Here is a 27,637-nt window from a genome sequence, read left to right on the forward strand (position 1 = left end):
TCTTGCTCAAAGAAAAAAATAAATAAATAGAAACCAGTCTTTGAAAATATGTTTGAAATTCAAGACCCTAAGTGAACAGGGTAAACAAATATAACTAATAGATATACCATGTTGACTACTTACGTAAGACAATTGTTTTTTATTATATTTTATGACATGTTATGTTGCATGTTATATTTCTCAATAAATACAGACACCATTTATATAATATATTAGTTTATACTGTAATATTACATATTGTATTTATATATTAATACAGACAAACATTTATATTATTCTTATATTAGATAGTATCGTCTACTTTTCTGCTTCTAATCACACAACTACGTCACATAATTTAGCTATATAATTAAGGTGCTGCAACCTATATGTACCGCATGCCATGTCATTTTTACTTTAATTGTTCTTCTGTTTATTATTTCTTTTTTTTGTCTTTATTTCATATACATCTGTACTTTTTGTATGTCTTTGCTACTGTCGGGGGTAACAGCGTATTTTATTGTGAAATACACAGTTTTATTCCTTCATAAAATGTCTATCTAATGCATCTTAAAACATTAGACAAATCCTCAGTTTATCCACCGTTCACACTCTTATCATTGGCCGTGGTGAGGAGTTTATCCTCCTTGGACACCCGGTAAACTCCTTGCTCCTTGTCTTCCCTCTGCATCCATTTTTCTCTTCTTGGACATTTTGGGAGGGTTAAGGTTACTAGAATCAAGTATTACACTGTTTGAGTAACGTTACTTGGATACACGTAACTCACAGAGTTGCGGACAAAGCCCGCCATATTGAAACGGGACGTTAAACAGAACGCTTCTGGACGCGCATGCGCATCACGAGACCAAGCGTAAACAAAGCATGGAAGCCACTGATTGGTCGACAGTTTCTTCAAGGCGTGAACTATAACATTTGTACACGCCCCTTTGAAAACGATCAAAGGACGGTTCTGACGTCATAAGGCATCCAGTAAAGTATTCAAATAGACCACCATAACACCCTTTTTTTCCTTTTTTTTTTAAACAGAAATTGGTTTGACCATGTTTAGATTTATTTACGGCGTTGTTTGTGGCGTGTTTACTCCAAACCAAAATAAAAAAAGAAAGGAGCATGATGATTCTGGACCTGACCCCGTTACATGTCCATCACCGCCAAAACGTCGGCGACTCTGCCTAAGTTCAGCAGAACTTTGCCAAAGTCTAGCAGAGCCAGGCCCAAGTCCAGCAGAACCCGGCCCAAGTCCAGCAAAACTTTGCTCAAGTCCAGCAGAACTTTGCCAAAGTCCAGCAGAGCCAGGCCCAAGTCCAGCAGAACCCGGCCCAAGTCCAGCAAAACTTTGCTCAAGTCCAGCAGAACTTTGCCAAAGTCCAGCAGAACCCGGCCCAAGTCCAGCAAAACTTTGCTCAAGTCCAGCAGAACTTTGCCAAAGTCCAGCAGAACCTGGCCCAAGTAAAGCAAAACTTTGCCAAAGTCCAGCAGAACCCGGCCCAAGTCCAGCAAAACCTTGCTCAAGTCCAGCAGAACCCAGCCCAAGCTCACCAAGCCCACAAGAACTCTGCTTAGAAAAACTAAACCTTGCTCTCCACAAGGAGAATGAAGAATTGTCTCTAAAACTCTCTGAGTTGCAAAAAGAAAACCGCAAGAGTGAACGGCACTGGGAGACTAAATATTCTTGTTTGGAATTTGAGTTTTCCAAATTCATAACTGATAAACGTCAGCACATCGAAAATGTTGAAAAAAATCATCGCGGGGAGAAAACAGACTTAAATCAACAGATCGTGGAACTTCGAAAAAATAATGCGAAACTTTCTGAGGAGACTCTGGAGACACAAAATCAGATGCTGATTCTAAAAGCTGAAAGCCGCCGGCAGGTTGCAGCCTTGGAGGAAAACTACAAGATGATGGAGGCACACATCCAGTCTGTAACGAACCAAGTCTTGAACCAGAAGCAACAAGACTTGGACCAGCTTCAGGCAAACTACCAGTGGATGGAGAACAACTTGATGGATCAGATCAACAGACAAATCCAACAAAACATTGCACTCTCCTGGACAAACGCGGCCCTGCAATCCAAACAAAGCAGTCCCACTTTTAATAAGGATGAACCAACGGCAGTTCATAACGACATTGTGGCCCATCAAAACGACAGCAAATTGAACGTTGTGTTACGGCGCCAAAAACACCAACAGCCACAGCAATGGCCACAGGAAAATCCACAGCCACAGCAATGGACACATCCACAGCAATGGCCCCAGGAAAATCCACAGCCACAGCAATGGACACATCCACAGCAATGGCCCCAGGAAAATCCACAGCCACAGCAATGGACACATCCACAGCAATGGCCCCAGGAAAATCTACAGCAATGGTCACAGCCACAGGAAAATCCACAGCCACAGGAAAATCCACAACCACAGGAAAATCCACAGCCACAGGACTCGACACAGCAACGCCCACAGCAATAGCAACAGCCACAGCAATCGATGCAAGTGAACAACATTGCAAGTAACAACATTGTGGCCCGTCAAAACGACGGCAACATGGACGTTGTGCTACGGCGCCAAAAACACCATGAGCCACAGCAGAAGGCTGTGATCAAGGCCGCGAGCAACTCGAGCAACACCAAAATTATTAGTGTCCTAATCATATTGTGTTAGCTTGTGAAAAGCTAATTCTATATTTTTATTGTGCATGTTTGATTAAAGGTGTCGGATTCCCAACCACAAAGTAGAGCTGATTAATGTCAAAAACTTTGTCTCAGATGTATGGGGCTTCGTGTGTTCGAGATGTTCTGTGACAGGCTCTCTCTCCTCCGGGTGCTTCATGTGCTTAAGGTACTCGTTGATGAAGAGGAAACCATTCAGTTTAATGTTGGAGCCTTGAGCCTCTGCTAATCATGTTGGGTTTTTATCCTGGTGATCAGGTTTTCCATAAAAGTATAGAAAAAAAGAAAAAGAAATCTCTGATTATATATAGTATTAATACAATCGTATGACATTGTGACAATGAGAAAGACCAAAGACCATTCTATGAAGGAATGTGTTAAATATGACATGTGTTAAATTTACACACATGAACAGTGTGTGTCCAGGCACAACGTATGTTGTGTCAATTTCAACACAGTAAATGTGTAAACCTGTTCTACACATCAGCTGTGTTATACAGCTTAACATATAAATGTGGCCTTTGAGCACATTGTGTGCCACCATTGTGTAATGGGAGCACCAGGTATGTGGGAGGAGAAATGTTTTAGAAACTCATGTTGTCACGGACAATTACACACATATATAAATAAATACACACACACATATATATATATATATATATATATATATATATATATATATATATATATATATATATATATATATATATATATATATATATATATATACTTGTGTGTGTGTGGAAAGGTTTTATCCACATGAGTTTATAGCAAATTCAATGTGTAGTTGTTTGTCTAATAGAGTGGCATCACCAGTAAAAACTGCCCAGCTGAGGACCACATAAACATTTCATGCCCTAAACACAACCCCAAAATACAAAAATACAGGGTGAATGTAGTTCCTTTATTTGAACACAAGGTGGCACATTCACTTCAAGAGGGCATAGAAGGAAACAGAAACAGGAGTGTGTGTGTGTGTGTGTGTGTGTGTGTGTGTGTGTGTGTGTGTGTGTGTGTGCGTGTGCGTGTGCGTGTGCGTGTGTGTGTGTGTGTGAGCAGGGGGGGGGGGGGGGGGTGTTTGGGGGGGGTGTTGCTGGTGTTTTTTTATCACAGATTAAATGGATAAAAGATACACATCGCCCTGGACATTGGATTTGTTTGTGGCAGAACATGTGTCCAAACATGTTCTGCCGTTCGCCCACCTAATGGCTCTAATACTTCAAACTGGTTAAGGTTTAAGACTCTACTGTCATGTGATACAAGCAACGCCTGGGGGGAATTTCTTTAATTTGGACTGAACGTCCACCTGGGTTTAAGGATGGACTGATTAGAATTTGGTTGTCAAAGGTCACTGTGACGTGGAGGTAAACTGCAGCTTGACTTGTTAGCGCAGGCATACAACTACCAGGCCATAATTCTAGTTTGTCATGCTGTATTGACTTTTTTTTTTAATGTGTGGCTTTTACAGTGAAGATAAATGTTATGTCGTGGCACTAGAGGAAAAGTCAGGAGAATATCATAGTCAGTCTGCTTCATACTCTAGGGACCATGAATATTTGTCCAACAAATAATGAAAATACACTTGTCGAGATATTTAAGACTTGATATACAGACTTGATATCATGCAGTTATTAGTTATAGGTCACTGCAGCATGACTATAGGATGTTCATTGGACAAGTTAAGCAAAAAATAATTTTTGTACAAACTTTTTGCAAAGAGTCTCTTGTGTTTTCCTCTCAACACAATGAAAGGCACTTTGACCTGAAGAAAGCTTTGTTGCCACTATTACCTTTCCTTTAGCAAGGCAGTGCCGCCTGTCACTGATAATGATTCGGTATTACATCAATCGGTTTTAACAGAGTCGTTCATCATAGAGAGAATGGAGAATTACAGAATTATGTATTCGGCCATTAGATATGACTCAGCTTATATCTTGGTTTAAAATTTTTCATTCAATTCTCCACTTGTATTGCAATCAGCTGTTGGTATAGATGGACATCAAAGGAGAGACCGGTTACTTTTGTAACTAGTTAATTTTGTAACTAATGTGTATATATATATATATATATATATATATATATATATATATATATATATATATATATATATATATATATATATATATATATATATATATATATTCTTAGGTTCATGATTTATTTTCTATTGGTTCATTTTGTTGTTGTCATTTTCGTTGTTGTTGTTTATGTTAATATCTGTTGAGTACAAAAATACTAAAGTGCAACAGCAATGATTAAAAAAAAAGAAGGAAAAAAATCAACCAAACTGAGATAGAGATAGAGAGATAGAGAGATAGAGAGATAGAAAGAGAGAGAGAGAGAGAGAGAGAGAGAGAGAGAGAGAGAGAGAGAGAGAGAGAGAGGTCCGTGTACGTTTTGTTCGTTTGTTTTATCGTTCACGGACCGGCCGTTTTTCCGTATTTCCGTATTCTCGAATGAACGGAAAAACAAACGAACAAAACGTACACGGACCTTTTCCGTATTTCCGTATTCTCGAATGAACGGAAAAACAAACGAACAAAACGTACACGGACCGTCCTCTTTTGTCCAGAATTGAACCGTGCGTCGTTTCTCCAGAGACTGAAGGAAGACATGGGCTTTAAGAGTAAGCATTTGTTCATTTGGCAAAAATATATTAATTGGAAGTACTCATTCTTTAACTTGTTTGGTTTCCGAATAAATATGTACTGATGTTGGTACCATGACGCGTGTCGTTTGATTAATCCAGACGTGTATCTCGTCGTGTTTCAGTGACGGCTGCGGCCATTGGAGCGGGAGCAAGTAAGACTGCGCAGCCTTCATGCGTGCACACACTGTTCACTTTATCAACGTGTGTGTGTGTGTGTGTGTGTGTGTGTGAGTGAGTGAGTGAGTGAGAGAGAGAGAGAGAGAGAGAGAGAGAGAGAGAGAGAGAGAGAGAGAGAGAGAGAGAGAGAGAGAGAGAGAGAGAGAGAGAGAGAGAGAGAGAGAGAGAGAGAGAGAGAGAGAGAGAGAGAGAGAGAGAGAGAGAGAGAGAGAGAGAGAGAGAGAGAGAGAGAGAGAGAGAGAGAGAGAACTACACTTGTAACGTGAATGATCCATATTGAAGTGACCCAACCTGGCCTCTTCTGTGCTGTTGCCCATGCGCAGTAGGTGCTGTTGCCTTGGCTCCCGTTGCTCTGGGAGCAGCAGGTTTCGGCGCCGTTGGAATAGCAGCAGGCTCCATTGGAGCGAAAATGATGTCGGCTGCTGCGATCGCTAACGGAGGAGGAGTGGCAGCGGGAGGGCTGGTGGCTGCTTTGCAGACAGCAGGTACACATTTTAACTAGATATTGTTATGGTATTGTAACTGTTGCATCATAAGACTGAGATGATCAGTGCTGGAACAATAACAAAAGGAGAATCGCATGCTGTGTTACTTCTAATGTTTTTTCAAAGTGCAAAAAGGAGTGTTTGGCACACCTGGAAAGGGAACAACATTAATGTAGCTTTGTCACAATAGAGATTACAAGCGTAAGTCTGTAGATAGTAAGTACATCAACTTATATGCACTAAAAATTAAATGTTTTGGTTCTATTGAATAATTATACTACACTGTGACAACAATAGTTCCTCTGTTTCATTCAGTCTCCAAGCTTGAGAACAAGACTTTTACTTTTTGTATCTTAATGTTGGGATGACCATTGCTGGGATGATAAACACAGGGGCATTATGTGCCCTATTTACTTCTCTCCGAAGTATCTCGACCTCCTGCATGGTGTCTGTCTCTGCAGCTCCACATTAACCTGTTGCATTGCTCTTTAGGTGCAGCTGGTCTGTCAGGAGCGGCCACTGCAGCTGTGGCAGGCACCGGAGCAGCAGTGGGATGTCTGGCGAGCATCTTCCGCTATAGAAAATGATACCGATGAATGATACCGATGTACCTAACAGCACTCATGTGATGTCAGACGACTACAATGTGTTGTTCAATTAAAAAAAACTGTGTAACCTGTGAAAGACTCTGGTTCAGGTGTGTCGTCTGTAAACATTTACTTTCCTCATCATGTCCACCAAAAACCAGTAATTGCAAGGTTCATCCACTTTTTGAAATGAAAGGAGTATTTAGTTCTGGACACTGTTAAGTTGTGTACCGTAAAGCCCAAACCCCAATCGGAAAGATGCAATGAAGCTTGTACAGCCGAGGGGAGCTGCATAGTCGGGGCATTATAAACTGTGGGTTTATATGATCATGTCAATCCGGGCTGCGTCTTCTCACATTGGATCCTCTCCTTACACAGCAACAACTTCACATCCCAAGATAATTCATTCACCATTCTTAAGTACGCTAACGATGCAATGATCCACCTCGTACACAAGGAACAACTCGACTCAAATTGCAAGTTTCATTAAATTCTTTTTTCTGTTTTTAAAAACTTGGTACACATGAATATAAATGTTGAAGGCATTTCTTCCTCACAGTAGCTGCAGGCTTTACATGCAATAACACTTTTCTCTTAAATATAAATACTTTGTACTTTACTCTTTACTTTGATCTTGATAAAAGGCACCACCGCTGTCTTGAAGATGAACATTTGTGCTGAATGAAGGTTCGAAGGAGCAGTCTGGACTAAACTGGTTGAGCAACTCTTTAGTGTTTCTATCTGTTGTTCTTATGTTCTCTGCGTCAGTGGCCGCCCGCATCTGCTTCATAGGGATGACCTCCCACCTCAGGAATTATAAATATGTGAGTCTATTTGGGTGAATTGGAGTCTGTGACGCCTTTTGTTGTTCAGATTTAAAGTTTCATTTTTGAAGAATCGTTACCTAACTCACCTTCAGGATATAAAACCAGCACAGTTCAAGCCAAGAATGAACTCAGCAATGAGGCTGGAGAGCCATTTTCAGACCTTTTCTGACAGCACATCTTCATTCAACTCTTGTTTCGTCTCCTCACTGGAATGTGAGTCATCACATGGGCGACGAAACGCAGAGCAAACAGGACCCAGACCCCAGTGGAGGGCAGGGGGCATCACACATGGGACTCACCATAGTGTCAGAAAAACATTTCTCAACATATTTTATACTTTTTCATAAATGTATTCCAGTTATTCAAGTTTTTGGATTCTTCAGTGAATTCCTCATTTGAAAATGATTGTAAAAACAATACGAGCAAAGATGTGTATGATGGTTTGTAGACTATTCCAGGATTACTCATTTTCCACCTCAGCCATTGTAAATACATGAGTGTATTTGGGTGAAATGGACTCTTGGATGCCCTCTTTAGTTCAGAGTGATAGTTTCCTTTTTGGGGAAACGATACCTAACTATTTATATAAAGCCCACCAGCACAGTTCAACGCTTATCAGAAGCAGAGCAGACATGGGCTCTGGTGAGTGTCTCTGTTCTTTCACAATTCTGATGGAGTTATTTGAAAGTACTGTTACTTTTATTAAGCTTTTTTTCTCATTCAAACATAAGTAATGATATTGATCATGGCAAATGTCGTTGATTTGGCAAAATGAACTGAAAAGACTACCAGAAACAACAAAGTTCTCTCTGCTGTGTTGTCCTCGTGCAGTATTTTGTCTGGGCGAGAGTCCTGCTGATCTGGGTTTCACCTCATCTGGGATCACAAGAGGCTCCACTGCTGCTGGTATGATGTCGTCTGCTGCAGCCTCTAACAGAGGAGGAGTGGCAAAAGGAAGTCGGGTGGCTCGTTTGCAGAAAGCAGGTCAAGAACATTATTTAGTTTTGAAAATATTTTTCATCTTGTGATTTTCATTGGTTATTTATCTCATAATCAGCAGAAAAAGTGTTCCTGCTTTTCTCTCATAGATTTACCACCGTATCAAACAGATGTTTTGTATATTATATTTTATATTGTGTAATCTTGCTCTTTAGGTGCAACCGGCAGAAGAGGCAAAAAGTCATGAAGGAACAAGAAGCATTTAATTAAAATACTTTTGCCAAATTTACCACAATTTGCATCAGTCTGTTACCTCCGGATCCCTTTTGTCAACTCTAACAACTGAAATGTTTTGTTTAATAAATTAATTCAAACTGTGAAAGATTATGGTTCAGTCTTTTATTTGTAATTATTTCAGCTTCTCATGATCTCCACCTGAAGGTTTCCCACCGTGTCAAACATCGGTTTTGTATTTTGAACCTTGAAAACAAAAACTAAACTAAATGATTAATATACATGAGAACTTGTCAACAATGATATCAACAACCTGTTATTATGAGAACAGGATTCAGAACACAATGACATTCAAACTCATCAGAATGAACTCAGCAATGAGGCTGGAGAGCCATTTTCAGACCTTTTCTGACAGCACATCTTCATTCAACTCTTGTTTCGTCTCCTCAAGGGAATGTGAGTCATCACGTGGGCGACGAAACGCAGAGCAAACAGGACCCAGACCCCAGTGGAGGGCAGGGGGCATCACACATGGGACATATCGTATACTTTTTCATAAATGTATTCTAGTTAATCAAGTTTTTGGATTCTTCAGTGATTTCCTCATTTGAAAATGATTGTAAAAACAGTACGAGCAAAGATGTGTATGATGGTTTGTAAACTATTCCAGGATTACTCATTTCCCACCTCAGCCATTGTAAATACATGAGTGTATTTGGGTGAAATGGACTCTTGGACGCCCTCTATAGTTCAGAGTGATAGTTTCATTTTTGGGGAAACGATACCTAACTGTTTATATAAAGCCAGCCAGCACAGTTCAACGCTTATCAGAAGCAGAGCAGATAAAGACATGGTGGACCCTGGTGAGTATCTCTGTTCTCTGACAAAACTAATAGTTATTTGAAAGCACTGTTACTTGTATTAATATAGGCTTTTCTTATTAAAACACAAATGGTACATTTATTTGAGTAAGTCAGATGAACTGTAACGATGCTGGTCCTCTGTTTCAGGGACTGCTGCGATAGTTGGAGGAGGTAAACCTTCATGTATTTTCTTTTTCAACTGATTAAAACGTAAATGCAAAGTGCCATTTACTAAATGTACATCATGCATGATCCACGTCGGACCACCATGAGCAACACAGTTCTCTCTGCCGTGTGGTCCTCGTGCAGTAGGTGCTGTGGTCGCGGCTCCTGTGCTTCTGGGAGCAGCAGGTTTCACCGCAGCTGGAATAGCAGCAGGCTCCATCGGTGCGAAAATGATGTCGGCTGCTGCAGTCGCTAACGGAGGAGGAGTGGCAGCAGGAAGTGTGGTGGCTGTCTTGCAGGCAGCAGGTACACACATTATTTAGTTTTATCAATATTGTTCGGACAGGGAGCTCTGGCCAATCACATCTCTCTCTCTCCGGCCAATCACAGGAAAGCAGCGTCCGTTTGGTGGGGTTGTGGCCTGTGATTGGTGGAGCAGGGGGAGAGGCGGGTTTTTCGGGGCTGGTACGTGTGTTGTGGTTTCTGCTCTGGGGTGTAGTGTGTGGAAAACGCTTAAGTGGGCTAGCGTTAGCGAATAGCACCATCACCAAATAGTTGTGTGTGAACCTCGGTCTTAAAAAACAACAAGTGAACGAGACTAACGTCTGTGAGCCTTCCTGCCGTGGACGTTACAATATGTTGAATCTAGTGATTTGTATTCATCTTAATGATGATTTGCTCATTGCTGAAGTGATAATTACATGGGCGTGTTTGTGCCCTATTATATATTTCTGAAGTATCACAAAATCCCACACAGGTGTACTGCGAACCTGGAACTGAAAGAAACTTCACGTCACCATAACAGAATATAATGCCGCCACTGTGTCTCATATCAGTGCTTTATTTAGACTTTTAGTTGGAGAACAAGACTCACTCAGCTTCTCTGTGGCTCATAATCTGATATATATATCATGTGTGATCTTGCTCTCTAGGTGCAGCTGGCCTGTCAGGAGCCACAGCAGCTGTTGCAGGCACCGGAGCAGTTCTGGGATGGGCGGCGAGCTGGATCGTTTAAAACGTCATGAAGGAACAAGAAGGAGTTCAAATACTTTGCAAAGTTTAGAAGGCAATAGCAAAAGACAATAGTCTGTTACATAAAGAGCACTTAGGTCATCTCAGACAACTGAAATTGTTTTGTTCAATAAATTGATGCAAACCCTGAAATATTCTGGTTCAGTCTTTTGTTTGTAATTATTTAATCTCCACCTGAAGAAAGTTTCGTGATTTTCTCTTAAAGATTTCCCACCGTGATTATACGTTTAAAAATGATTGTAAAAACAAGATGTATAAAGATGTATATGATGGTTTGTAAACTTGGATTACTCATTTATCTATGTTACACTTTAAAAAAAATCAAATTATGAGTGTGTCATGCTGAAGTTGTGAGTTGTTCAATGATGACGTCAGCATCGTCACACGCTCACCGTGTGAATAATGCTGACATGCTGATGTTTAGCAGGTATAAAGTTGACCATGTTTGTTTAGCAGATGTTTAGTCGGGAACCAAAGTATTGAGCAACACTCTTAAAGTAAATATGAACTCAGACCACATCAACAAAAAGCTCAGCTGAGATCGTTCTCCTGCATGTCACAGAATCCTCCTACAGTCTTATACAGACGCATTTTCACTATATCTACTACAGCTTCATGCTCATCACTGGATGTGTTTCTGTAAACCTAAAATGAGCTTTTGTTTTTACCCAAACACAACATGAAGGGACCTTGAACTGAAGCTTTGCTGCTTTATTATAGGAGGGAATACCACCCTCCACTGATAAGAGTTTAGTCTTACATGAAAGTGTATTTGAACATTAGATCAAAGTTTCATTAAATTATCCCTTTTTCTATGCAATTAACCGTTGGTATATATGAATATAAATGTTGAAGATATTGTATGCTCAAAGTAGCTGCAAGCTTTACATGCCAGAACAACACTATTATGATCTCTTAAGTATAAATACTTAACATTGTATTTTACTCTTTGCGTTGATCTTGATCTTGATCCCACCTCTTCCAGGGACAAAAAAAAAATTCTTGCGTGTCTTAAAGATAAAAGTTTGTCCTGAATGCAGGTTTGAAGGAGCAGAACTAAACTGGTTCAGCAATTGTTTTGTGTTTCTGTCTTTCGTCGTCGTTCTTATGTTCTCAATGTAGGAATGACCTCCCACCTAATTGTAAATATGTGAGTCTATTTGGGTGAAGTGGAGTCTGTGACGTCTTTCATTGTTCAGATTTGGCCAGTTTCATTTAATGAGAAATGAAACTCACCCTCAGTATATAAAGCCTGCACAGCTCGTCCAGGCCAGTGTCATCAGTAGACGACAAACTACAGCAAGACATGGACTCTGGTGAGTATCACCGCTCTTTGACAATACTGATGGATTTATTTGAAAGTATACTGATACTTTTATTGATATAAACTTTTCTTATAAAAAAATAAGTAATGATGTTGATCGCTAAACGAACTGAAAAGACTACCAGGAACAACAAAGTTCTCTCTGCTGTGTTGTCCTCGTGCAGAATTTGATGTGGGCGAGAGTCCTGCTGATCTGGGTTTCACCTCTGATGGGATCACAAAAGGCTCCACTGCTGCTGACATGATGTCGTCTGAGGCCGTCGCTAACGGAGGAGGAGTGGAAGCAGGAGGTGAAGTGGCGAGTTACCAGAGTGCAGGTAAAGAACATTCATTAGTTTTGAAAATATTTTTAATCTTGTGAGTTTTGTATTTATCTCATAATCAGCAGAAAAAGTGTTCCTGCTTTTCTCTCATTGATTTACCACCGTGTCAAACAGATGTTTTGTATTTTATATTTAACAATGTGCAATCTTGCTCTATAGGTGCAACCGGCAGCAGTACTGGCAAAATGTCATGAAGGAACAAGAAGCATTTAAAATACTTTTACCAAATGTAAAACGAGCACTTTGTCATCTCAGACAACTGAAATGTTTTGTTCAATAAATTGATGCAACCTATGAAATATTCTTGTTCAGTCTTTTGTTTTCCTGCTTGTCTCTTATAGATTTCCCACCGTGTCAAACATCTGTTTTTTTTATACCTTGAAAACAATAACAAAACTAAAAGAATAAAAGCTTAATATACATGAGCACTAACAGTAGTGTCAGAAAAACGTGTCTAAACATATTTAGTACTTTTTCCATTCATTTATTCTTAATCAAGTTTTTTAAACTAATAGTGTGCTATGAAGCTTTGCATTCATCACTTGGGCCTCAGTCATGAAATGATCATACAGATGTGATTTTAACTTAAGAAAAAATGAGACATTTTATTGGATTCTTTAAAGAATACATCATTTCAAAATTGTAATTGTATTGTAAAAACAATAAAAGCAAAGACATATATGATGGTTTGTAAATGAGGATTACTCATTTATCTATTTTACAGCTTTCATCAAATTATGAGGTGGTTTGCACACGAGTGTGTGATGCTGGAGGCTGTGTGAGCTGTACTGAAGCACAGTGGTGCTCTGAGCTCAATGATGACGTCAGCATGGTCACATGATCACCATGTGAATATATTATCCCTTTCTCTATGCAATTAACCGTTGTTATGTATGAATATAAATGTTGAAGACATTTTATCTTCACAGTAGCTGCAAGCTTTACATGCTGGAATAACACTATTATGATCTCTTAAGTATAAATATGTAACATTGTACTCTTTATTTTGATCTTGATCAAATCCACCACCTCCAGGGACAAAACATTGTTTTCTTCCATAACTTGAAGATGAAAGTTTGTCCTGAATTTAGGTTTGAATGAGCAAAACTAAACTGGTTTAGCAACTTCAGTGTTTCTGTCTTTTGTCTTTGTTCTTATGTTTCATATGAGATGAGCTTCCACCTCAGAAATTATAAATATGTGAGTCTATGTGCAGTGGTGGAGGAAGTACTGAAGTTAAGTACTTTAGTAAAAGTACCCAGGAATATGAAAGTTAAAGTATTACATCAACAATCCTTTGCAAGTAAAAGTAAAAAGTACTTACTTTTAAATTTACTTTAAGTATTAAAAGTAAAAGTACTCACGCAATGGGTTGTCTCTCAATGTCTAGGGCTGTACCGTTTAGATAAAGAATGCAGATATAGCTACTGGTAATACTTATGCATCTACAGAAGTCACTACTAGTAATAATTATAAGCAACGACATTTGTTTATTGGAAAGGTTAGTGTACTTATTGTGCTTACCCTCTGTATTTTTGTGTAGGCAACATTTTGGCAAAACCGAGTTCATAAAATGTAACGAATAACGACGCATATTGTCGAAATGTAGTGGAGTAAAAGTACAGATAATAGCTGCAAACTGTAACCGAGTAAAAGTAAAAAGTATGCACTATCATTTTTACTTAAGTAAAGTACAGATACGTACAAATTTACTTAAGTACAGTAACAAATTATACTTTGTTACATTCCACCACTGTCTATTTGGGTTAAGTGGAGTCTGTGACGCCTGTGATTGTTCAGATTTAAAGTTTCATTTTTGAAGAAACGCTACTTAACTAACTCATTTTATTCTTACAGTAGCTGCAAGCTTTACATGCTGGAATAACACTATTATGATCTCTTAAGTATAAATACTTAGCATTGAACTTTACCCTTTATTTTGATCTTGATCCCACCTCCTCCAGGGACAAAACATTGTTTTATTTCGTGTCTAGAAAATTAAAGTTTGTCCTGAATGCAGGTTTGAAGGAGCAGAACTAAACTGGTTCAGCATGTCTTCAGCGTTTCTGTCTTTTGTTCTTATCTTCCAGAGGGATGAGCTCCCTTCTCAGTACATATTATTTGGGTTAATTGGACTCTCTGGCGCCCTCTTTAGTTCAGATTCGGCCAGTTTCATTTCAGGAGAAATGAAACTCAACTCCCCCTCAGTATATAAAGCCTGCACAGCTCATCCAGGCTGCAGACTGCAGCAAGCAAGACATGGGGTTGTGTGAGTATCACCGTCTCTTTCACAACACTCATTTATTTAAATGTGCTGACACTCTAACGTCTATGCTTTTCCTCTAAAGCCACAGCAAATGTCTTTGATTTCAAATGAACTGTAAATGTTGATGTGGGTTTTTTCATCTTGTGTTTCAGTAACGTTCATCGCTTTGGGAGGAGGAGCCGGTAAGACTTTACGAATGAACTGTGTTTACTTTCACCACTGATTTGGACAGTTTTATTGTAAAGTAGCCTTGACGAAGTATCACACTATAATTAACAACAAATTGTTGTCCATGTGCAGTGGCTGGTGTGGTCGGGGCTCCTATTGTTCTGGGAGCCGTGGGCTTCACCTCAGTTGGCATAGCAGCAGGCTCCTATGCTGCCGGTATGATGTCGACTGCTGCAGTTGCTAACGGAGGAGCAGTGGCAGCAGGAAGTATGGTGGCTGTTTTGCAGGGACTCGGTAAACACCGTTACTTAGTTTTTACAATGTACTGTGTATGCTATAACATTGTTAGTATATTTAGCTTGAGGACACGACCTTCCCTGTATCCTGATGTAAGGCCTCTTGTTGCAGGCGCAGCTGGTTTGACAGCAGCTGCCAATGTAGCTGCAGCCACTGCGGGAGCAAGCGTCGGAGGAATGGCGTTAGGAGTGGCTGCACTTATTTGAAAATGATGGGAGGAAGGAACACGTTAAATTTAAAGCACTTTTTTGCCCTCCAACATTTGCTAATTTGGAGGCAGTTGGAAATTGCACCAGTTAAGTCACAGCACTTTGGACTCACAGACAAATGAGATGTTTTGTTCAATAAATATGTGTAACACGTGAAAGATACTGTTTCAGTGTGTCTTCTGTAAATATGTTTTGTTCCTCTTGAGGTCCACCATGTCACGTGTGGTGTCGTAAGCAGGACCCAGATGCCAAAAACAGTTGAAATAATATTTAATATCCAAAGAAAAAAGGGTTCTCAAAAACAAACAAGAGCAAAACCAGAGACAGGATACAGTTTCACACTGAGGAGTTCAGGAGACAAATGGGGTTTAAATACAAGAGGGCGGTAACGAGCAACAGGTGGACACAATGAGGGCAGCACAGGTGCAGGGAATCCACAATCAGGAACCAGGTAGACAGACAATCCCAGACGATCACCGGAGCAGGAAGTGCAGAGACGCAGGGGACACAAGACTACAAAATAAAACAGGAAACAAAACTCAACCCATGACACACCAAAAAGGTCTTGTTATATGGGAGTGACCAGGGTGACATAGAGAGTGAACAGGGTGAGTTATGGCTGTATGGGACCTCTCGCTTCAGGCAATGGCAGACAAAAGAAATACCAGGTCATCGTGGTCACAAGACACACATCCTGCCCTGAAGGTATGGCACATGTCCACGTAACTACTTTATTACTTAACAACAGCTGGTGGTTTACTACTTAACAACAGCTAGGACTTTATTATTTAATAACAGGTAGTACTTTATGTAGCAACAGGTAAGCCATTACACAGCTGCTGCATGACCCACGAGTCACCCAATGCATTGATAGTGATGAGCACAATGGCTTGTATACCAGTTCACTAAGATAAGAATATCACTAACAAATAAGAATATCAAATTGTCATTACAGTGCACCAACACTACTGGGTGAGTAAATTAATAAAAGTGTTCTCTGATTAATTTACCTTTTAAAAGATGAAGTAGAATTATTTTTGTCTGGACACAATTAAGTTGTGGTTCCTCAAACCAAAACACTGAGCTGAAAGATGCTGTAAAGTCCTGGAGCTGTGAGAACATTACAGTTCACACACTTGATCTATTGTTATATAGTGATATTATTTTTAAATGCTGCTTTGCGGTAACCAACAAACAACGGAAAGTGTATTTAATGTTTAAAAAACTCAAGGTATGGCATGTCGAAAAACGTCATTCAGTCAGAAACACTCGTCATAGATTGTATTTCCATTTGTTGCAACAAATGGAAATACAATTTTTTTCTTCACTGGTCCTTTATTCACTACTGCTTATCTTCTATTAATATATTACACTCTATTTATTACCACACTATTTAATTAGTACTTTGTATCTTAAACTTCATATATGGTTGTTATACAGGAAAAAGTATTTTTTCCAGAGTTACTATTATGTTCCTCTAAAGGAGTAATATTTCATCAATTTGGAGCATAATTACAAGCCAGTCAGTAGAGTAGGAGAAAATATTCAGAATATAATCTATTGGAGTAAAACAGCGTGACCACGCCCACTAGGTTAGGAGCTGTTTCCACCGCCATGAAACCTCTTGCTACGCAGGAGGAGCTGATGTTTATGGGACAGAAGAAAGCTGCAGGGAGTTGAATCCAATGCTTTATATGAGTCTATTTAGAGTTGTATCTTCTTTATAGGATTTAATTCAATCCTATGTAGAAATATTCAGTTGAATCAAATTCTAGCAATTACATCATGTAAATGAACACAACTAAAAACTATTCATGTAAATACATTATTAACTCTGAGGCAAGAGTAGATTTTACTCTATTTAGACTAAGACAAAATGTTATATTTTTTAGAGTATTTTTTAAAATTTGAATCAAATTTACTTTGACAAATTTACTGTGTACTTTTTGCTTGAATTTTTTTTTTAATGTAAAGCATATTGATTGAATAAACTTGCTACAGTCATAGTATGCCATTAAAATGTTATGATATAGTATGTCATGAAATATCTTTAAAAAATAAAAATGTCACAATGAATTACATAACTAAAAAGTCACACCAAAACAATTGATTGAAAGAACAACATTTTAATTTCTGAAAAAGTAAACCCTTACGAGCATCAATAATGTAAAAATAAACATTAATTTTTACCTAGAGTGCTACAATCAGCATACATTTAACTAACTGGTAAATATGATTATTTCATATTTGGAAGTTAAATGACCAAACGGTCTTCATGTGACTGAAGAGGTTGGAGGTCGCTGGTGTCTGTCGCCCCCTGCTGTCAGGAAGGATCAACTCTTATTTCAGCTCCTGCTTTTTATTCTCATTCATGACTGTGAGAGTAAGAGATTACAATTATTTCACCTTTGCAACCAAATGAATAATCAACAGTTTTTAGTGGTGAAAATTACAATAAGGAGTGCTTTTTGAATTTAGTCTTTTTTACTTCATATTTTGAAACAGAAAAACTTGATTGCATAACAGTCCACAACACTCACTTAGCCCAGACTTTCCCAGATCCCACATCTCAGCCAGTTGAGTCTTTCAGTACAGTTCCAATAACAACACACCTAAATGACCAAATAACAGCAACAAGCAGTGAGACACTGAACCTTCGGCACTTTTGGGACAAATAGCAGAAATACATATTGCACGTGATGCATGTTAATACATGCTGAATATGTTAACACATTATTGTCATTAACAAGAATACTTATTAAATGAATAGGATGTAAAATAATGAAATATTACCAAGTTGTTAAAATACATACATACAACATACAACATACCAACGACATGCAAGATTGATGGAAAACATCCAGCAATAGTGAGGAAAAAGGCACACAAGCAGTAAAGTGATTTAATTTAAATCCAAATCGAGATTCTGCATAAAAGGACAGATTGCATATCTTCATATCTTCCCCCTATATGAATCAATATAAATAGTGTCTATAATAGATGTCTTATATGGCGAAAATTTGGTTCTGCTTTATATTAAATAGGTTTAACTTTGATAGGCTTTTGTTTTCCTTTCTAAAGGGTAATACAATGTTTATAGTGATGGGAAAATATAGAGAAATAGAAAAAATAATGCTGATTTCTAGTACTGCTGACAATATATTAACACAAACGGCATTAAATGCCACTTATTCTCATAAGGCGATCTTGTTCAAGTTTGTCATTTGAACTAATGGCTTTATTAATGGCTAAAGAATAATTAAACCATTCTTCACAGGACAATTACAGGATAAGCTAAGAAAAAAATAATGTGGACTGATCTTTGTCCTCTCTTTTTAATAAAAATATATTAATTATTGTTAGTAAAACATAAGGAAGTAGTTAATTTAGGTCTAGATCCTCTGCCCCATTTTATTGCCCCATTACACAATATACTTAATTTGGCATGATCAATAAATTAATTTTTTTACGAGCTGGCAACCCAAACATTGTTCTTATTGTAGTTACAACTTATAAACAGTTTAAAAAGGGTTTATTACAACCCTTACTAGAAAGTCACTCTTTCTTAGCTGGGACTATAACAACCAACGAATGGACATTACCCAGAAAGGTCGTCAACTGCGAATGAAAAATTTGGTCGTTGTTGTCGTGAAACAATCCCGCGCCATCCCGTTGCTTAGTCCCCCGCTTATATACTCGTCATATTGCATCTGCTCGGTAATATTGCATTCCCTATCCATTTCCAGGACTATTTTTTATGGTCTTAGAGACAGTTATAACCTCCTCAGTCGTTCCTTTAGCCGCCTGTGTCTTTGCACATTGACGCTCAGGCTACTTTGGTGCTGAAGAAGTCTCTTTGTCATTAGTTTCTCTCTTGATAACTCTCTGAGCTATCCCATAGGGCACGTGGCACGCGACTGTCCCCATTTCTGCTGCCCCCTCAACATGAAACAACTGGTCATCAAAGAAAATGTGCGGCCTGATCTTCTCCAGCATGGGTCCCTTTGGTGCGCCGGCCAGGAAGAGAGCCTCATCGATCTCCAGACCCCAAGAGCGCAGAGTCTTTAGGGCCCTGGTACCAGAGCTGGCTGCGCTGCGAGCTGTCACCAAGTAGGTCCGGATGGGGCAGTCCATGCGCTGGCCTTTGCCATAAAATTTCTTCTGCAGCTTTCCTAAAGCCTCCAGGAAACCTTTCAACGGTCCCTGCAGAAAGAAGAAGGTTTAGAATAAGCCCAAAGTCTCTATTTGGTAGCTTCTACATTCATATGTGGCTCATTACGCAGTCGAATCTATGCAATTCTGGGACAAAAGGCAAAGTTCATAACCCACTGTGCGCTGTATGCAGAGATTGCCAGCTGCTTTACAATAACTTGGTACTTTCGTTCATTGTATTGGTTGTCATTTCTATTGGTATAATAACATTTTTAATACCAAGTGGGTTCCTGAGATCTGGAAATGTGGTGGCATCATTAACAGAAGTCAGATCGGGCAAGAAATAAGCTGCCAGGCCTTTTTAGGACAACATTTGTTTGAATAAGAAAACGCAAATGATTAAATTAGGCCAAATGCCTCGTTCGTCTTTGACCTCTTCTTCTCATGCTCAATGTTTTCCTGATGAATTGCGGATTGTTGCCGACTTCTCAGGTGTCACTTTGAGTTTTACCTTGAGTTGAGGGTTCTTCTGATTATCTGATCATCTGACTGCTTGTTTCTTGCTCTGTTAGATTTGTGGATGCAATGCTACGTGAACGTCTTCCCTGCACTACATTTTCAATCGAAGTGTGATACTGATAATTAACTTTCCAGTGTGTGTATACTGTACATGGTCCAGAAGCTTGTTCTCGTGTTCCTTCTCGTGCTCAAAGAACTTGTCCAGTCCATGGGCCTTGTAGATGCGCTCAGACTCATCAGAAAAGAGGACGGCGTCGCCATCAAAGGCGACACGCAGCTGAGTCTCCGACACTTCTGACATCTTCTCTGGAGTGAACATGGTGGCTGCTGCTATTCCTAAATGAATTATGGAGAAACACGTGTGTTATGAAAGATAAATTCATCTTTCGTAAGCGTGCAGCAGAGACACACACGTTTGCCTCTTTAGTAGTAACATACCTTCTTCCAGAGCTTCCCGAACCTTGACCGGATCAGCTGACAGGTAAAGGTTAGTGTGGTAGGCCTTCAAGTAGCCGATGGGACTGTTGCCCCCTGTCATGCAGAAGCGCTCGATGAACAACTCTGCGGACAGGAAGAATTAAAAGATCAGCGAACAGCTAATGGGCATAATATAAAAGACATGCAAGAGTCGCCTGATCACAATGGTGTGAAAGAATCGAGAACATGATTACCTACTTTTACATTTAGAGCTGATTACCCCAACATCTAATACTGATTGCTGGTGGTTTTAGGAGGCAGAGCGGAGCAAATGAAAAGCAAACCCGCAGTGACGTGAAAGGAAAGCGGTATTTGTTTCTCTCTGTGCTAAGACAACCATATACTGGCTTTACGTTCATGTTTACAGGGTATCAATTTGCTCATATAACTCAAGGAAGAAAAGCAACTTAGCATTTAAAAATGTTGAACTACTGCCTTGAGTCTGTCATTTCATGGATGTCCCGTGAAAACCAGAGATAGGACAGGCCTGTGTTCAGTTTTATGACAAGGCATATTTCAGAAAATCTTTCCCTTGAAAAGTAAAAAAAAAAATCATAAATCCTTTAGTTTATTTGAGTAATTAAAAATTGCTAAATATCTATCGAACATGGTTTCTCCGGACCTCATTTCTCTACAAACACAACATGGTGACACCGACTAGTTGACATTTATTGACACATTGTGGCTCTAAAGAGCAAGCTAAAAGGATAAAAACACGTTTTCCTCGTTCAGGTAACTCACCATGATGATTGATGGTATTGATGAGTCTCAGGCCGACGTATGCGTGGTTGTTGGTCATGAGCACGACATCAAACAGCTCTTCGCTCTCGGGGTACAGCTCCCTCAGTCGCGTGTTCACAGCCTCCAGAGCCTGGCAACACAACACAGACACGAGTTATAAAGAAAGAAGATCATGCTATATCTCAGCAGCGGGGATGGATTTGTGTGTGAGTGGGTTGATGTTTTATGCAAATTACTCATTCTCCCCCTCCAGAGACACGACCCAACACATAACACCGACTCCAAGGAATCCCTCTGAATCGGGTTCACTATTGTGTGTGTGTGTGTGTGTGTGTGTGTTTGATTCTCTGACCTTGACGAAGGAGAAGGCAGGTCCGGGGCTGAAAGGCTGCGTTTCATGCTCCACCTGGTACTTGATGTACTCCTCCATGCCTTGCTGCTCGTAGATCTGCTGCTCCTTCTCCATGTTGAAGAGGACTCGTGCAGACACGCCGATGGTGATGGCGTTCTCTGGCTTGGGCTGGAGGAGGATAAGAGTTCAAGAACATTTCATTTACATCCAGCTTTGACTTGTTCTTCACAAACAAAGTTGCTGTATTTGAGTAAGAATGTGTGTTATCCAATTGGGTTGAAACTTGTTGCTCCTCTGTCTGTACATAGTCTCAGCAGTGAGATTATTGGAAACAGTTCTCTGTAATGAGATTTTTTTTTTTTTTTAATAAAAGCTTTATTGCCAACTGTGGGTAAACTGAGTGAGCTGATGTGACTGAACAGAGGCGACAGTGTCATATGAAATACTTTTCTCTGGAAGACCTTGATACTGAAGGCCCACATACCAGACTGACTGACACGTTTAACTCTTGGGAGGCTGCAACGAACACGAGATATAACACTGTGCGTATAATAGTGTTTGAAAACCATGACAATTTTGAACACTGTTCTTGTTTTGTAACACACGTAATTTATGGGCTGAACTTGAAATAATTATTACTAGAATGGTAGTTGCAGATTTAAAGACAAGACACATCTATAGTAAATAAGATATGTCAGCATTAAACAAATACATATGGGATAAAACATTACGCCTACTGCTTGAAGAGTATTAATGTCACATTTTGCATACGGACATCCAAGACGGTGTTCGCATTTGTGATAGTTGCAGTAGTTAGATCTGTTTCTGTATTTTCTCTTGGGAAGAAATCGATAGCCTTTTCGGAGAACTGTACACTGATCTGAAACAAGCCCTCTGTGTGCTTTCCTTCGTTTCAGACACAATAAAACTGATCCACTGTATCCGGTTTCACTCAACTACATCTGCACCTAACTTTCCTAAAGGCTTCAAATGCAGCACTTGCTAGTAACCCTGCTAATAACACTCCTGCTGCTACCAAGACGAGACTTTGATAAAGTTGAGAGGCCAGATCAGGCATGGCCACTGAACAATAAGCAGCGTGTGTCATGGCAGGCTTTATAGAAGCAAGAGCAATATAATTATGCATCAAAAGTGATGACCACAAGTTCAATTTGACTTCCATCTGATATGTGCAACAAGCGTCCTCTTTGCTGTCAAAGAGGACCCTCTGATACTTGAATGAAACCTCATAGAAACTGCTCCTGTAAGTGGATGCTGCATCAGGAAGGCTGTACTCACTGGCTTTCTGGTGGGGGTGGAGGGCTTCAACACCGTACCAGCATCTTCCCAGCGGGCTCGGTTGCCGCTGTCCACACAGTCCTGTTCACTGGCGGTCAGAGAGTTGCTGAGACTCATCGTAGCTCCTGGACTCACCGCTCTCTTCCTTCAGATCCCCACTGAGTTTCCAGTGCTTACTCCAATATCTCTCGTATCTAGTCTCTCTCTCTCTCTTTGGAAGGAGTTCCCATCAGTCCTTACTCACTCTTTTATACTCACAATTTGAATGCAGCCCTGGTGCACTCAGGAGATGAGATCACTGTGACTGCAGCAGCAGAGGCTCAGCCAAGTACTCTGAATGAAGGAAGGGAGAGAGCGAGTGAGATGTCGCAGAATAAAACAGAGGTGGGCCGAGATAGATGTTTCCTCTTATCTCGAGCATCATGCGCATTGTATTTCTTGTTCAGCCCTTCTGTGCTTGGCTTTTTATGTGTTCTCCTGGTACTCACACACCGATGACTTTGAGCCATAACGTATCCTCCCCTTTTTAACGCTTTCAGTGTCTAATCTCTTGGAGCAGCAGCGGAGCGTGATTTAGTGTATGTGACAACTGGTTGATGCACCCTATTGGACCAATCCTGTCAGACCGCTGCTGTGTCACGATGCTTGTAATGCATTTATGCTTCAGTTCGGCGAAGAGAGAGTTGGAGTTGGGTACCGTAGCGCATACAGAAGCAAAACGGCTGTATTATACAAGGCATCAATATATAATTTAAAGTGAAGGCGGTTGTTAATGTTTTATTATGTTACATCGGATCCCACGGACTGTAAACCCCCAATGTTACCCTGCTGTTTCATATTCTTGCTCAGCAGTGTGGGAAATGAAGTCCATCCTGGGTCATTTGCTTCCCCCGGTGCATCAAATGATAATTTCTTCTCGTCTCTTCCCACATCTACCTCTGCAATATCTTTTCATTAATTAAATGACTGAGCAGCAGTCCCAGTTGCCAGGCAACCGCCAGGGAGTCAGACTGGCTGGAGGTCCACATCTTGGATCCGATTGGCTGCGGGGAAACCGGCCTGTGTATATATAGCCCTCCAAATATGGCTTGAGTCAGAAACAGACCGGTGATGCCGGAAACAAAGATGAAAGTCTCGGTTTGTCTTTGAAGAGCATAAACGTAGGATAAAGGATGTCAGATTTTATGAGAACAAACAGGCAATTTATCAACTACAGATGTTCGCTGGCAAGAAGATACTGAACCAACAGGCAGGGACAGAGGAGTCAGAAATTAATTAAGACACGGCCTTATGCACATACAGCCATCATCTCTGTATACCTGTCACCTTAGATTGTCAGTAAATACTGACTGTTGACATCAGGGGTACAACATTTATGACCATCAGTCATTTTAAAAATGGGTGTCACTACTTTTCAGTGTAGATTTATAGTGTTGCTTTTTATACTTTCCAGGTCCACGTCAAGACTGAATACAATTGCAAACTAGCAGAGGGGGTATTTCACCTACCTGCCCAATGCACGCATGAAACTAATAGTGCAAAGTGCCATTTGCAATTGTGCCCATGCATGTTACCATCAGGATAATGTGTTTGGCAGAGACCACATACTCTGCTGCGGGCTCTCCAGAGACAGACTCAACGAGCTTTTATCGATTGAAAGCTGAGGGATTGTGTGTCTTTTATAGTGTGGAACCCGAGGAGCTACAATATTGTTGCTCCATTAAGTACTTGTATTATAATGTTTGAATGGTGAACATAATTAGAAAGGACTGATTGGTGTGTCTCATCACTTGCATGTGTTAAAATAAGCACAGAGCAATCCTGAGATCTGTAGGTTGAACAATATGTTTAATTGAATCCTGATTAAAACATTCCAGTTGAGTCTGTCAGGAGTGTCATGGTACTGAAGGCTAAAGCGGTCTTGTCTTGTATTACATGACCACAGCCACTAGAGCGTAGTAGAGGATAAACCTCCCGGCAGTGTGGCCCTGAACGCTTCACTGCTTCATTCATTGCACTGGGCGTTGCAGACAAAGAGGACATGAAAGAGATACTCTGTGAGAGAGGAAGTGGGTCTAAAAAGAGGCGTTTTTGTGTCTTGAAACGCTTTAAACATTGCATTGTAGCTGTGTAGTGACTATACTCCTCTGTATAGTGTGTATGTGGTCATTCATATGTATTATTATGGGCCCGGACAAATTGGTTAACTGGGATAAACCTTATATTTTCAAAGAAAGACCAACACTCCGTTATATTAAGAAAAGGTTGGTAAAGTGTGACAATATAAAACTCCACTTAATGTCAAATTTGCACATTTCATTTACATAAAGTGCCTCACAAGAATAACAGGATTTTAATCTGTTTCATAGATGAATTTAAAAAAAACATCACATTCTGCTGCATCTGTGGAACCTCATTTATAAATGTACCCTTGCTGTGGAAAGACTGCGAGCCTTCTTGCTCTCTGCCTTTGTGTCTCTGCTCTCTCGTCTGGGGCTCTGAGGGGTTAACAGGACATGGAGACAGTTGGGCCGCACCCACTGAGCTGATTTGAATAAAGCCGGCATTTGGCGCGAGGCTCAGTGGAGCTAGCCTTTCTTCATACCGCCTGTGACGCCACCCCCATGCACCTTGGAGTGGCGGGAAACATTAGAGAGAAAGAGATAGCGAGAAAGAGAGGGGGTGGAGGGGTACTGCACAGACGGGTTTTGCACGCCCTCTCTGTACCTGCAGTCACTGAGTTACCCGGCATGCATGTCAGACACTAAATGTACCTTGGGGGAGAAAAAAAAGAGACCGTAGGAAAGAAAAGAGGAAGAAAAATCGACACGCCTCCCTCTCTGTTTTGGCGCGAGACGAATAGAGAGATAATGCTCTCTCAGCGGTAGGCTGTGGGTGGAGACAAAAGCAGGCATGAGTGGAGTAGGCCAGAACAAAGAGGGCAACAGCCTGGACTACCCCCCGCCCCCCCAACACACACACACACACACACACACACACCACCTCTTATCAGCCCCCACCCCTAACACAGCCGTAGGGCTTGAGGCAAGGCAGATGACTATTATAACCTTAATCAGTCCTTCAAAGCAACCACTCGGGCATGTTTGCCACCACCAAATTCTTTGTTCTAACTGGTTCTACTTAGTTTTGGCTTGAACCCTTTCCATGTATAAAACTCACAGACACACACGCACACATGTGCTTTTTTTACCAGACATGAGTCGGGGCCCTTTTCTTGCTGAGTTAAGAGCGGGCGATCATCTACCGCCATGGTGGAGGACCCATATGAAAGTCATTTGTTGAAGCCGCATCACCATTAATCGCACCCACAACGCTCTTCAAGTGACATCACTGGATTTGTTCTTATTGGCTTTCAGTGAGGCACCAGTCTTGATCCACCCCGACCCCTCCGAGGTCTGTCGTTTAAGTAAGTGGCTGGCAGCTGACGAAGCACCAGCATCTTTTTTGTCTGGCAACGTTCACCCATCAGAGAGCGAAAAGAGCAGAGCAGCAGTTCTTCTCACTTCCTGCCTCCAATGGGCGCAACACAAAAACAGGAAGTCTGTGCTGCCTCTGTGTTTCCTAGGCCTTATAACAGAGCCTCTCTCTCTCCCCCTCTCTCAATGTTTCACACACTCACACACAGGCCTAAAGTGGGGAAGAGGAAAGCCGGGCACTGATTATTACATAAGCTCCACAGTGGTGGTCACTCAAGCCCGGACGACAACAGCAGCCACATTCAGACCCATGCTGAAAAGAAGGAATTGTAACCATGAAAGACGGACAGAGGCTTGTCTATGCACTATACATTCACCATCAGATAAGAGACAATGTGACGACACACCGCATGTGTGTTTGTGTTTGTGAATCTGCATTATAGCATCCACATGTATATTCATTCAAAAAACCCTCTATTTGCTCTCACACTGCAGTAATTGGTCAATAAATTGGCTTCTGATGGTGGTGGGAGGGGGAGGTCTCCCTGAGGGTGAGACAAAGAGCACAAGCACTAAAGTGAAGATCTAGAGGGGGGTTGTAGTCGTGGTGAGGTCTGCAGGGGGTTAAAGGGGACTTGGGGGAGGGTTAAGCCCCTCTCTGAGTAGCTTGGGGGGGAGGGGGGGGGGTTGGAGAAGGAGGTGGGGGTTGGTGGTGATGGCCCTCAATGGAGCTAAATTCAAAAGACGCAGTAAGTGACTCAACTTCAACTGAAGCAACCTTACATCGCAGAGCTAAACAATGGAACATCTGCTGGCTGACAAAGCTGAGAGAGCAGCACTGGCTCTGATTTAAACTGCTACTCTCTGGACGAACCCCCCCAATAGAAGCAACAGGTTTCAACACATTTCTGAGATCACAGATAGTTTTGGTATCAGCTCCATGCCGTTGTCAACTGGATTAGTTTGCTCCACTGTTATTAAATGTGGGAAGTTGACTGTAATCAAAAGCAGTTTGGGAACATGTTCGATTCTACATAAACTTGTATCCCAGGTTTCCAGGTTATGTGTTGGCACATCCGGGTCTCTGGTTTCACTTCTCACAGTTTTGGGAAACTTACAAACGTGGGTACCAAGATACTGTGACACTTAAGCATCTTATCCTTGCGGTCTGCCGTGTGTGCTGTGATGTCTTTAACCTGAGTTGCATTGTTAAAACAAGTATGACCATGAACAATGATCCACAGGCTGAAACTAACATGCCATCAGTGATGTTAAACCTGCATTTATTGTGTTATTTTTGTGGTATATTTGATGGAAGTGCAACCAACTGCAAACAGAGCATTGAGTATCATTGTCATTATAAACACACAAATATTAGTACACATTATGCTTGTATTTATTGTGCTAATATACTCATTCAAACACCTCAAACAGTCAAACATACACCCA

General features: G+C 40.7%; 5 protein-coding genes and 2 long non-coding RNA genes across 7 annotated transcripts; 6 read left to right on the top strand and 1 right to left on the bottom strand.

Moving 5' to 3' along the window:
* The first annotated feature begins 958 nt into the window (after nt 1-958).
* LOC137787925 (bromodomain-containing protein DDB_G0280777-like) lies at nt 959-2,488 on the top strand. Its single transcript, XM_068580698.1, has one exon. It carries the CDS (start codon nt 1,041-1,043, stop codon nt 2,463-2,465), a length of 1,425 nt encoding a protein of 474 aa, XP_068436799.1. The 5' UTR covers nt 959-1,040; the 3' UTR covers nt 2,466-2,488.
* A 2,619-nt stretch (nt 2,489-5,107) lies between these two features.
* LOC137788027 (interferon alpha-inducible protein 27-like protein 2A) lies at nt 5,108-6,661 on the top strand. Its single transcript, XM_068580830.1, has 4 exons — nt 5,108-5,291; nt 5,438-5,467; nt 5,816-5,977; nt 6,470-6,661. Exons 1-4 carry the CDS (start codon nt 5,279-5,281, stop codon nt 6,562-6,564), a joined length of 300 nt encoding a protein of 99 aa, XP_068436931.1. The 5' UTR covers nt 5,108-5,278; the 3' UTR covers nt 6,565-6,661.
* A 1,315-nt stretch (nt 6,662-7,976) lies between these two features.
* Nucleotides 7,977-8,712, top strand: LOC137788173 (uncharacterized). Its single transcript, XR_011077716.1, has 3 exons — nt 7,977-8,033; nt 8,223-8,375; nt 8,546-8,712. It is a non-coding gene; the product is annotated as an uncharacterized lncRNA (long non-coding RNA).
* A 637-nt stretch (nt 8,713-9,349) lies between these two features.
* LOC137787504 (interferon alpha-inducible protein 27-like protein 2A) lies at nt 9,350-10,756 on the top strand. The gene is made up of 4 exons (XM_068580027.1): nt 9,350-9,427; nt 9,575-9,598; nt 9,737-9,898; nt 10,525-10,756. The coding sequence occupies exons 1-4, from the start codon at nt 9,415-9,417 to the stop codon at nt 10,605-10,607; spliced, it is 282 nt and encodes a 93-aa protein (XP_068436128.1). The 5' UTR covers nt 9,350-9,414; the 3' UTR covers nt 10,608-10,756.
* Nucleotides 10,757-11,903: 1,147 nt separating this feature from the next.
* LOC137787505 (uncharacterized) lies at nt 11,904-12,570 on the top strand. The gene is made up of 3 exons (XR_011077658.1): nt 11,904-11,940; nt 12,113-12,265; nt 12,431-12,570. It is a non-coding gene; the product is annotated as an uncharacterized lncRNA (long non-coding RNA).
* Nucleotides 12,571-14,440: 1,870 nt separating this feature from the next.
* Nucleotides 14,441-15,369, top strand: LOC137787503 (interferon alpha-inducible protein 27-like protein 2A). Its single transcript, XM_068580026.1, has 4 exons — nt 14,441-14,540; nt 14,690-14,719; nt 14,838-14,999; nt 15,114-15,369. The coding sequence occupies exons 1-4, from the start codon at nt 14,531-14,533 to the stop codon at nt 15,206-15,208; spliced, it is 297 nt and encodes a 98-aa protein (XP_068436127.1). The 5' UTR covers nt 14,441-14,530; the 3' UTR covers nt 15,209-15,369.
* A 1,994-nt stretch (nt 15,370-17,363) lies between these two features.
* Nucleotides 17,364-23,290, bottom strand: LOC137787314 (cytosolic 5'-nucleotidase 1A-like). Its single transcript, XM_068579643.1, has 6 exons — nt 22,752-23,290; nt 21,453-21,620; nt 21,101-21,230; nt 20,321-20,443; nt 20,034-20,218; nt 17,364-19,414 (listed from the first exon to the last, which is right to left on the bottom strand). The coding sequence occupies exons 1-6, from the start codon at nt 22,866-22,868 to the stop codon at nt 19,043-19,045; spliced, it is 1,095 nt and encodes a 364-aa protein (XP_068435744.1). The 5' UTR covers nt 22,869-23,290; the 3' UTR covers nt 17,364-19,042.
* Between the last annotated feature and the right edge of the window lie 4,347 nt (nt 23,291-27,637).

This window comes from Clinocottus analis, unplaced genomic scaffold (genome assembly GCF_023055335.1).
Source record: "Clinocottus analis isolate CAN_PGR_092001 unplaced genomic scaffold, fCliAna1.0.p SCAF_17, whole genome shotgun sequence".
In the NCBI taxonomy this organism is placed as follows: Eukaryota; Metazoa; Chordata; class Actinopteri; order Perciformes; family Cottidae; genus Clinocottus; species Clinocottus analis.